We start from the raw sequence: 12,092 nt of genomic DNA, 5'->3' as shown, positions 1-12,092 counted from the left end.
TGAGGCTATTTCACAGGCCCAAAACGCATATCTGAGTTATCAATCAAATTAACCAGCCAATCAGCCAAAATTAATCAAGCAGCCAATCAATCAATCAATCAATTTATTTATCAATCCAACGAACAAACCAACCAGCCAACCTCACCTTAGAGAAAAATGATTCTCATTATCAAGAGCATCTTCAAGTAATTCAACAATAAACTTAGCTACATCATTATTTAAATCAATATTACCCAAATTATTACTGTTGTTGTTGTTATTATCGTTGTCGTGAGAAATGAAGTAAGAGAGAATCAGGTAGGTTTTGGCTCGAATGACGTCATGGGGTATCTTAGTCAGAGGTACTAAATAATTTAGGGATGGGATGTTTTTAAATTCTTTTCTACTGTCAGTGCAATGGCGTGTGATGTTGTGCAATATGCCTAAATAAGCCTTGATTAGGTAGATTTTTCTAGATGCTTTTTCACTGGGCCTGGTTAAAATAAATTAAAATATAAAAATCAACACTAATCACAAAGTTAACAAAAAAAATATATACGAGCAAAAAAAATTTTTTAAATAATTTTTCTCTGCAAACTAACATAGATAAGGATTCCTCAACATCAAATTTAACTAGCTCATCCCTAGACAGTTCAGTTAGGATCTGGTGGACCCCAAAACTTTTCACTAAACTCTCACAAAGTTGCACGCTCGAGTCAGTGCAATTCCAAATTATCGACAGAACCAGTTGTAAATTTTGAAAAATTTTGAAAGAAAAATCACTTGAGTTATTAATTTCACCATTCTCATACATTACACTACTCTCCTCCTTATCTCCCTTTATGTTAATTACATCTCCATTACTATTTCTATTAATGTTAATGATTTCCTCATCATCATTTCCAAGATAATTTTCAGAGAGTAGTTGGGGCCAAGCTCTTAAGAAAACATGGCCGATGCCAGATCTGACTATTTTGTCAACAATATGTCGATGAAAGATGATGTCATTGGCGTATCTTGTCTGCTTTTGCACTAATTTTAGGTCCCTGTATGTATCAGCTGATTTGTAGTTTTGGCATTTTATCAAATTCTGAAATGTTATTTAAGTAGAACAGGTAAATAAATAGAACTTTAATAAAATTTATAACATATGCTTTTTTGAATGATTTCAATTTTCAATAATAAATTCAAAAATAAAATAAATTACCAGACTAATACTAATAACTACTAAAACTAATGGAATGCAACAATATTAACACCTTAATTGTCACATCGAGAATTTTGAAAATTTCTTCAAATGTTTGTTCAAACAGTTCGACAGACGGCAAAATTGTAACGTTGTTAATACTCATCATTGAAAATGCTGGAATGACTTTTCTAGTTTAAGGTTGGTCTCTTCTTACTCCTAAGTGCATCCCTGCTAATTTTCCAATTAATTCAAAAATTCGTAATTAAATCATTGCTATTCTTTAATAACACGCTGCCAAATTGCTAAATGAAATGAAATAATAACATTTTGTAAAGATCGAAATTAATAAACTTGCTTAAAGAAGTCGTTAGAAGTCATAAACTTGAGAATAGTAATTTTATACGGAATTCACTTTTAAGAACATTTAAAATTTAAATGCCCGCAAATGTAAATAAAAGCAAAAGTGAATTTACATAAAAAACTTTTTACAGGGTTTCTTTTTTGAGTTTAAACGCCGTAAAACCAATAGGCCCAGCCCATATACTTACATATAACACATTTTGTAACTACAATCTATAACATTTCAGAAAATCAGAACAATACAAAACAATCAAACTTATAGTTTATAAGATTTAACTTTAAGTACTTTATTGAAAAGTATCATATATAATTATATTTGTAGTATCATATATATATATATATATATATATATATATATATATATATATCAAACATATGTATATATATCTAAATATAATAAAGATAACATATGCCTACAGATGATATTCTGGTGAGAATTTAAGTAATAAAAAGTACATAAATAAATAATTTTTCTTACCACATACCAACACACACACACACACACACAAACACACACACATACAAACATACATATACATTATTGTATGTATAAAATATGGTCTCCATCCAACATACGTACAACATGTATATATGAGCATGCAACATGCATATGACCATGCATCCTGTATATCTACAGCTTGGATGGTTTGCTAAAATTAATGTAATGCTATTTTTGTCATTTATATATATTTATATATAAATATATATATATATATATATATATATATAAATGAATGAATAAATAAATAAATATATATATATATATATATATATATTGTAGATTTCATAAATATATATATATAAATAATATATATATATATACATGTGTGTGTGTATTTTTGTTGTTTTGTTTGGCTGTTTCATTTTTTTCTGTTATAGTATCAGCGCGCCATTTTTATCAAAATTTTTCCTAAATTTTTATTCAAGTGCAAATCTACTTCATTGTTAGATTAGTGAGAATTATTAAGTAAGTATTATTCCGTATTTCTATTTATGGTATTATTGCAGTTAAGTATTTCTTCTGATAGATAGTTCGCTGCTGTGATAGTATCATTATGTATCTGCTACGATTTATGATACTATTGATAATTTGCTATGATAGTATCATTAAGTAGTTGTTACGTTAGTATTATTACTATCGCATTTTCGTATCATTAGCTTTTACATTGCAATAGTAATGTCAAATTAACATATTCGTCACATTAATATTAACATTACATTAACATAAACATATGTTAATAGTGGTATGAATTATTGATTTTTTTCACCATATTATAGTGCCAACAAAACAATAGCGACGAATATTAGATACCAACAACAACAACAACATCATCCACTACTACAAGATATCTCCAACAGCAACTGCATCAGCGACAGCATCAACATCGCGAGCGACAAGATATCTCCAACAGCAACTGCATCAGCGACAACGTCAACATTGCATTACTAATCTTATCCCAATCGTCATCCGGGCATCTTGATTATGTCAGCGTACAGAACGACAACTACCTCTTACGGATTTGGCCCCAGATCGACAAGGACGACGTTCGGATTTGGGGGCGGTTCCTCTTCATTTTTCAGTGACGGTTTCGGCACCGACTTTGGTTCCGATTTTGGCAGTGGGGCCGGGGGTTATAAGTTCAAATCCAGGTACACCCCGAGTTATAATTTTGGATTTGGAGAGGGCAAAAGTTCAAAAGGCTTAGTAGGGCCGAAAAAACCTATCAAAACTTATTCTGGTAGGTGATGATGATGATGATGATGATGATGAGGATGAGGAGGAGGAGGATGGTGATGGTGATGATGATGATGTCGTGGTTGGTCATGATGACGATGTCTTTATTGAACATTATGCATTGGCAAACTAGTGAATGAATAAACAAACGAACGAACGATTGAATGAATGAATGTATGAACGACTGAATGAACGAATAAATGAATGAATAAATGAAAGAACGAACGAAGGAGCGAACGAATACAAAATGAATAAACAATCAGAACACTAAATTACAAAAATTGCTAAGAATTTTTTTCTCATCTACCATGAGTCATCATAAAAAGTAGATACGCACCACCAGCATCATCACTACCATTTCCTGGAAAAATAATAAAAACAACAATAATAACCATAATAATAATAGCAATAATAGCAATAATAAACATAATAATAATAACCATAATAATAAGCTGCCAGCTAATGAGGTGGTTTGTGACAGTTAAAGTTTTAAGTTTTAAGACAGATTCGGTAAGGAACAAACAAAATTACGACAAAATGTGAAATGAATCATATTTAAAACTAATTAACTCTGGTCGTACTCTCTCGATTCGAATGATGAGCTTCTCAGATTAATACTCAATTTATTGCATTTGACATTTTATTTGATTTCATTATTTCATTTTATTTGTACTGCCATTTCCATTGACTTTATTGCTGAATAAAAGATCGTTCCCATAATGGCAATAACGACAACTAAATCAGGTAAGACATACGATGAACTAAAGGCTGAATGTTTGAAAGATGGCGCCCTATTCGAGGACCCAGACTTCCCAGCGATCGACTCCAACATTTTCTTCAGCCAGTCGGCCCCGAAAGCGTTTCAGTGGCTCAGACCCGGAGTCAGTTTATTGTTGTTGTTGTCGTTGTTGTTGTTGGGGGTGGTGGTGGTTGTGACGTCATTATTAGTGTTGTTGTTGTTGTTGTTGTTGTTGTTAATGTTGTTATTATTAATGTTTGTTGTCGTTGTTGTTGTTGTTTGTGTTAATGTTAATGTTGTTGTTGTTAACTGTTACTATTATTATTATTGTTGTTGTTGTTGTTGTTGTTTTTGTTGTTGTTGTTGTTTTTGTTGTTGTTGTTGTTGTGGTTATTGATATATCACTTATTTCTTTTCATTCATTTTTAACTCAATTAATTTCCCTTTTTTTAAAACGTAAAAATGAATTCGGTGGTTATACTCCAATCATACAGCTTGATACATTCATTCATTTGCGGTTTTTATGACTTAAAATTTTTTAATATTATTACTATTACTATTATTATTATTATTATTATTATTATTATTACTATTACTATTATTATTACTATTATTATTATTACTATTACTATTATTATTATTATTATTATTATTATTATTATTATTATTACTATTACTATTACTATTACTATTACTATTACTATTACTATTATTATTATTATTATTATTATTATTATTATTATTATTATTATTATTATTACTATTACTATTATTATTATTACTACTACTACTACTACTATAACTATTATTTGTATGATTGATTCAATACCAATGGTATTGAATCACGATGTCGATGACGACAACGTTGTTGTTGTTGCTGCTACTGCTACTACTGCTGCTACTGCTGCTGCTACTACTGCTGCTGCTGCTGCTGCTGATGATTATTATTGTTGTTGTTTTTGTTGTTGCTGTTGTGGTTGTTTTTGTAGTGGCGATCTTATTTAATGGACATCCTTCTTTTGTATTCATCCAGACAGTCTGTATGTATGTGTGTACGTATGTATGTGTGTACGTATGTGTGTGTGTGTGTGTACGTATGTGTGTGTGTGTGTGCGTGTGTGTTTACATTAAAATTTTTTTTGCCAATATATTCTTCATCTAGCAACTTTTTTTTATAAATTTAATTAAATTTTGTTCATCATTATCGTCATCGTCGTCACCATCATCGTCACCATTATCAACATCATAATCATCACCATTCTCCCTAATCAACTTTCCCTAATTTCAGGAAATCCTAGAGGGATCTGGTACATCTCCGGAATTTTTTGTTGGTGGGGCCAGTAGGTTTGACGTAAAACAAGGAGAATTAGGTGTGTATGTTTGTTTGTACGTATGTGTATGTATGTATGTATGTATGTATGTATGTATGTATGTATGTATGTATGTATGTATGTATGTATGTATGTATGTATGTATGTATGTATGTATGTATGTATGTATGTATGTATGTATGTATGTATGTATGTATGTATGTATGTATGTATGTATGTATGTATGTATGTATGTATGTATGTATGTATGTATGTATGTATGTATGTATGTATGTATGTATGTATGTATGTATGTATGTATGTATGTATGTATGTATGTATGTATGTATGTATGTATGTATGTATGTATGTATGTATGTATGTATGTATGTATGTATGTATGTATGTATGTATGTATGTATGTAAGTATGTAGATATATATCATCACCCAACCCTAAATCATATCCAACATCTTCATCTCCGTTAATTGCCATCATCATCTTCATCATCACCATCATCATCTTCACCATCATCACCACCACCATCATCTTCATCATCACCACCACCATAACTACTATCATTACCATCCTCTTCACCATCACAATCACCATCAATAAGGTGATTGTTGGCTACTAGCGGCACTGGCTTGTCTCAGTCAATATCCAAAATTGATGGAAAACGTCATACCATCCAGTCAATCGTTCGGTGAGGGCTATGCCGGCATCTTCAAGTTTAATTTCTGGGTCTTTGGAGCCTGGAGGGAGATCGTTGTGGATGACAGGTCGGTTGGATAGTTGGTTGATTGGCGGGTTGGTTGGTTGTTTGATTGGTTGGATGGATGGTTGGTTGGTTGGTTGGTTGGTTGGTTGGTTGATTGGATGGTTGGTTGGTTGGTTGGTTGGTTGGTTGGTTGATTAGGATGGTTGGTTGGTTGGTTGGTTGATTGGATGGTTGGTTGGTTGGATGGTTGGTTGATTGGTTGGTTGGTTGGTTGTTTGTCTATTTGCTTGATTGTATGTTTGTTTGTTCGTTATTTAATCCATTCATTCGAATGTTCCTGCATTTAATCATTCATTCGCTTGTTTTTTTCATCCATATATCCATCCGTCTATCTATCCATCCATGCATTCATTCACTCATTCATTCCCTCATTCATTCATTCACTCATTCATTCCTTCAGACTGCCTACCTACAATGGCAGCTTGTTTTCTTACATTCGACGGAGAAAAATGAATTTTGGAGCTCTCTACTCGAAAAAGCATATGCCAAGTCAGAGTGAAGGAGTGAATGAATGGATAAATAAATGGAGGAGTAAATGAATGAATGGATGAGTGAATGAATGAGTGAATGAAATTATCATCATCAGATTGGTCGGTTCGTATGAGTCATTGAAAGGTGGTTCCACGAGTGAAGCTTTTGAAGATTTTACAGGTATTGATGATAATGATAATAGTTCATTCGTTTATTTGTTCGTTCATTCATTTATCCATTTTTTCATTCATTCGTTCAATTTTTCTTTTTTTCTTATTTTTCTTCATTCGTTTATTCATTCAAACACTCATGACTAATATCACCTCGGTGGAGACGAATACAATCGAAATGACTTTCATCGGAAGATTGGAGAAAAAAAGTCAAGCGCTACATCATCGCAACTATTATCATCACCAACATCCTCATCATCTCTACTACCACCACCACCATCTTCATCGTCATCATCACCACCACTAAATGATCATTATCAGGAGGAGTGGCTGAGTTTTTTGACCTGGGCCCTAAGGCGCCTAGCAACTTATTGGCCATAATGTTGAAATCGTTCGAGCGCGAATCTTTAATGGGCTGCTCTATTGACGTAAGCAACTTATTATAACAGCAATAACTATAATTATATTTATAATTATATTTATAATTATATTTATAATTATATTTATAATTATAATTATTGTTAGTATTAAGAATTAAATAGAATTAAAGATTGGTTGATAGATTGATTGATTGATAGTTTAGCTAGCTGGTTGATTGATTGCCTGACTGATAAGAAGATGGCTGATTCTTTAATTCTTAATAATATTAATAATTATTATTATATTATTATTAGAATTATAATTATAATTACTATTATTTTTATTATTTTATCGTCATCGTCGTCGTCGTCATCATCTTTCTTAGGCCGAGCCGACACAATTTGAATCCAAGTTGAGTAATGGCTTAGTGATGGGTCATGCCTACAGCATAACTTCAGTTAAGATGGTCGGTAGTAATTTTAATTATGATAATAATTATTATTCATTCGTTCTTTCGTTTATTCATTTGTTCATTCATTCGTTCGTTCATTTATTCATTCATTCGTTTGTTTGTTCATTCGTTCGTTCGTTCGTTCATTCATTCACATTTGCTCTTTAAGTAACTTGATAATAATTCATTCAGCAGTTTATTCATTGTTACATTTGAAATCTTCTCATTCGTCAATGCTTCCATCCATTCATCCATTTATTAATTTATCTATTAATTTATCTATTTATTTATTAATTCATCCATTAATTCATCCATTCATTCATTCACTCATTTACTCAGGTCGACATAAAAACCGCGAATAAAGCCGGGAAAATTCCATTGGTCAGAATGCGAAACCCCTGGGGGAACGAGGCAGAATGGAAGGGTCGATGGAGTGACCAGTGAGTGTTCATGATAATGATCTTCATCATCATCATCATCATTTTAACAATGGTCATCATCGTCGTTATCATCGTCACTGTTATCAGATCGCCAGAATGGAAGTTGATAGCAGATGATGAGAAGGAGGAGCTGGGACTGGTCTTCGATAAAGATGGCGAGTTTTGGTCGGTCATGTGTTTCGAGTATTATCATCAATCAATCAATCGATCGATCAATTAATCAACCAACCAATTAATCACAGGATGTCGTTCGAAGACTTCAAGTCCAACTTCACCAAACTTGAACTCTGCTACCTCTCCCCAGACACGCTTGAAGACGAGAAGATCGTCTCGTCCGGAAAAGTTCGGCAAAAATGGCAGATGACCACCATGGAGGGAAGCTGGAAGAAAAGAATTACAGCCGGAGGCTGTAGAAATTATTTAGGTTCGTAATTGGGTCACACACGCACGCAATTTGGTTACACACGCACGCACACACGCACACACACGCACACACCAACAAACAAGCACACGGACGCAAGCAACTTCACCGACGCAAACGAACAGACACCTTCTGGACAAATCCTCAATACCGATTCGAGGTCATTGACCCCGACGAGGATGATGATGATGATTTCGGCACGGTCATAATCGCACTGATGCAGAAGGATAGGAGGAAGTTCAAGAAGGAGGGGGTCGACCTGCTCACAATCGGCTACATCATGTACGAGGTTGGCCTATTGTTGTTGTTGTTGGCGGTGGTGGTGGTGGTAGTGTTGTTGTTGTTGTTGTTGTTAGCGGTGGTGTTGTTGTTGTTGCTGTTCTTCTTCTTCTTCCTCTTCTTCTTCCTCTTCTTCTTCTTCTTCTTCTTTTTTTTTCTTCTTCTTCTTATTATTATTGTTGTTGTTATTTTCACGCAGTTGAAAGATCCAAACTGCAAGCCTCTTGACATGCGTTTTTTCAAATTCAACGAATCGAAAGGTAGTTTGTTATTATTATTATTATTATTATTATTATTATTATTATTATTATTATTATTATTAATAGTAGTAGTAGTTGTTGTGGTAGTGGTATCAGTCGTCGTCGTAAAACTACAGCAGTAGTAGTAGCAGCAGTAGTAGCGTTAGTAGCAGTAGTAGTAGTAGTAATAGTAGCGTTAGTAGTAGTAGTAGTAGTAGTAGTAGTAGTAGTAGTAGTAGTAGTCGTAGTAGCAGTAGCAGTAGCAGTAGCAGTAGTATTAGTAGTAGTAGTGGTAGTAGTAGTAATAGTAATAGTAGTATTGAATAACGTACGACAGTGATATAACTTATGGAAGCTGCACTACTACTGCTGCTACTACTACTACTACTACTACTCTTGCTGCTACCACTATGCATTGGGCGCTCATAAATGACATTAATATTATTATATTATTATTATTATATTATTATTATTATATTATTATTATTATTTATTTTATTATTTATTTATTTATTAATATTATTAATTTTTTTCTCTCATGCAATTAGCGAAGTCGCCCAACTTCATCAACCTCAGGGAAATATGCGGCAGGCACAAACTGAAGCCAGGTAAAAATAATAACAAATAAAAATAATAACAAATAAAAATAATAATAATCCTAATAATAATCATAATAATCATAATCATAATAATCATCATAAATCACGAACGTCATCATCATTAGAGGAAAAGCGTTTGACATTTTTTCCTCATTTTTTAGCCATTTGGGTACCACTCATTACCAACACTATCATCATTATCATCATCATTATCATCATCATCAACATTATCATCATCATCATCGCTATCATCATCATAACCATCATCATCATCAGGACATTACTGCTTGATACCCTCGACCTTTGAACCGAACGAAGAGGGCGATTTCCTTATTAGGATGTTTAGCGAGAAGACCGTTCCGTCAGAGTAAGTTGTGATGATGATGACGATGGTGGTGATGATGATGATGATGTTGATGATGATGATAGTTATGGTGATGGTTTATGATGATGATCGATATATTTTCAGAGAAATTGATGAAAAAACAGGCCTCAAAGAACCAGAGGTAAAAACAAACACACACACACACACAAATACACACACACGCACGCACACACACACACAAATACACATACAGCCGGAAGTAGTCGCAAAAACCACACCGGAAGATGACGCGGCCACTGCAGCTTTGAAGGATGCTTTTGGAAAAATTTCAGGAATTGACAATGAGATCGATGCTTACGAGCTGCAAGAGATTCTCAACTCCGTTTTCCAAAAAGGTTCTGCCGATAATGAGGCTTATTCTTTTTTTCATTCATTCGTTCCTTTATTCATTCGTTCATCTTTTTTTCATATTTCACAATTAAGAAATTTGATTGATAACTTCGACGACAATAATTAATTAATTGATTGATTAATTGATTCATTCATTTTTTCTTTTATAATTAAGAAGTTTGAATGATAATTTTGATAAAAACGTTTCATCATTTAGCTTCAGGTAATTTTATAAAACTCTAATTATTATAATTATAGTTGAAATTATTATTATTATTACTATTATTTAATCATTAATTATCTATAATTTTTCAATACTTCGGTAGCTTAAATCACACAGAGCTTTTAGATGCCTTTTATTTTTTGGCTTTTAAAAACATTTTCACAGACACCACACACTCACACACTCACTCACTCACTCTTTCATTTGATCGTAATTATTTCCTGATTTATAATATAAAAAGAGCTTGGCTTTAATTATACGCTTAGCTTAGCGTTGAGAATTGAACTGGCAATATATCATTGCTTAAAAATGGGCTTTTGTAATATTTTCATTTCTTCATTCACTTGGTTTTTCATTAATTCATTCATTCATTTAATCGTTCGTTTATTTGATTATTAATTTATTTTTCGAAATCTTCTTCCTTCCATTCACTCGTTGAAAGACTGAAAAATAATTTTTTATCTTATCATATTAATCACAGCCATATTCACATGCTGTGCTAAGCTGGGTGTTCATCTTTTAGGCTTTCAAAATAGGATGGTGCAACTACAACAACAACTACTACTACTACTAATTTTAGTAGGTACTACTGCTACTACTACTACTACTACTACTACTACTACTACTACTACTACTACTACTACTACTAATAATAATAATAATAATAATAATAATAATAATAAAACATGTGTATGAGGGCGTCTGTGCAATATGTTGTTGGTATGTTGAGAATTCTTTTGTTAATTGTGTGTAACTTTTTATAAAAAAAACTTCTTTTTATCCTCATCTCAAGTCAGTCGCAGCAACAACATTCTTTTATCTAGTTTAACACTTTCTTGTCTTCTATCTATCTTCTCTCTCTCTCTCTCTCCTCTCTCTCTCTTTTCCTCTTTCTCTCTCTTTCCTTTTCTCTTCCCCTTTCTCTCTCCCTTTTTTGTCTTCATTTCGCTCTTTTCAACATTCTTTCTTTTTCTCTTTTTCTATTTCTTTCCCTCTTTTCTTCTTTTTCATTCTTCTTTACGCTTTTACTCAGACTATCTCTCTCTCTCTTTCTCTCTTTCTCTCTCTCTCTCTCTGACTGATCCATCAAACTTCAATCCATCCATGGCAAGCAAGACAAGATAACGATATTTTATTTTTTGATAATTTTTTTGCTTCTCGCGATTATCATCACCACCATCATCATCATTTATTATATTTAAAATGTATATTTTCGCAATTATTTACGACGATGACGATGATGATAATAATAATAATAACAACAACAATAATAATAATTATTATTATTATAATGATGAGAACATCCTGTTATTTCCTAACTCCAAATACCAAATATCAATAATGAAATAATTATAAAATCCTATTAATCTAAACTCCAATCTCCCGGAAATAATAATAATAATAATAATAATAATAATAATAATATAATAACAATAATAATAATGTTCTTGTTATTATTTTTTTTTTCAGAATTCAAATTCGACGGCTTCTGTGCGGACACTTGTCGGAGTTTGGTCGCCACTAAAGATGTTGGTCATTATTATTATTATTAGTAGTAGTAGTAGTAGCAGCAGCAGCAGTAGTAGTAGTAGTAGCAGCGGCAGTAGTAGTAGTAGTAGCGGCAGTAGTAGT

At 32.5% G+C, this 12,092-nt stretch overlaps 1 protein-coding gene across 1 annotated transcript in view; it reads left to right on the top strand.

Moving 5' to 3' along the window:
* Window positions 1-3,982: 3,982 nt before the first annotated feature.
* The window catches only part of HELRODRAFT_157317 (hypothetical protein), a gene marked incomplete at both ends in the record, with an annotated part of 8,774 nt that continues 664 nt past the window's right edge, over window positions 3,983-12,092 (top strand). The window contains 17 exons of the mRNA XM_009022864.1: window positions 3,983-4,144; window positions 5,291-5,372; window positions 5,931-6,097; window positions 6,493-6,581; window positions 6,679-6,743; window positions 7,055-7,161; window positions 7,479-7,559; window positions 7,884-7,984; window positions 8,072-8,149; window positions 8,227-8,408; window positions 8,531-8,694; window positions 8,884-8,944; window positions 9,472-9,531; window positions 9,799-9,889; window positions 9,992-10,028; window positions 10,101-10,242; window positions 11,931-11,989. Coding sequence (XP_009021112.1) covers window positions 3,983-4,144; window positions 5,291-5,372; window positions 5,931-6,097; window positions 6,493-6,581; window positions 6,679-6,743; window positions 7,055-7,161; window positions 7,479-7,559; window positions 7,884-7,984; window positions 8,072-8,149; window positions 8,227-8,408; window positions 8,531-8,694; window positions 8,884-8,944; window positions 9,472-9,531; window positions 9,799-9,889; window positions 9,992-10,028; window positions 10,101-10,242; window positions 11,931-11,989 — 1,728 coding nt within the window. The remainder of the gene's footprint in view (window positions 4,145-5,290; window positions 5,373-5,930; window positions 6,098-6,492; window positions 6,582-6,678; window positions 6,744-7,054; window positions 7,162-7,478; window positions 7,560-7,883; window positions 7,985-8,071; window positions 8,150-8,226; window positions 8,409-8,530; window positions 8,695-8,883; window positions 8,945-9,471; window positions 9,532-9,798; window positions 9,890-9,991; window positions 10,029-10,100; window positions 10,243-11,930; window positions 11,990-12,092) is intronic.

Source organism: Helobdella robusta, assembly GCF_000326865.2.
Source record: "Helobdella robusta unplaced genomic scaffold HELROscaffold_33, whole genome shotgun sequence".
Classification (NCBI taxonomy): Eukaryota; Metazoa; Annelida; class Clitellata; order Rhynchobdellida; family Glossiphoniidae; genus Helobdella; species Helobdella robusta.
This window is presented reverse-complemented; position numbering and strand designations above follow the sequence as displayed.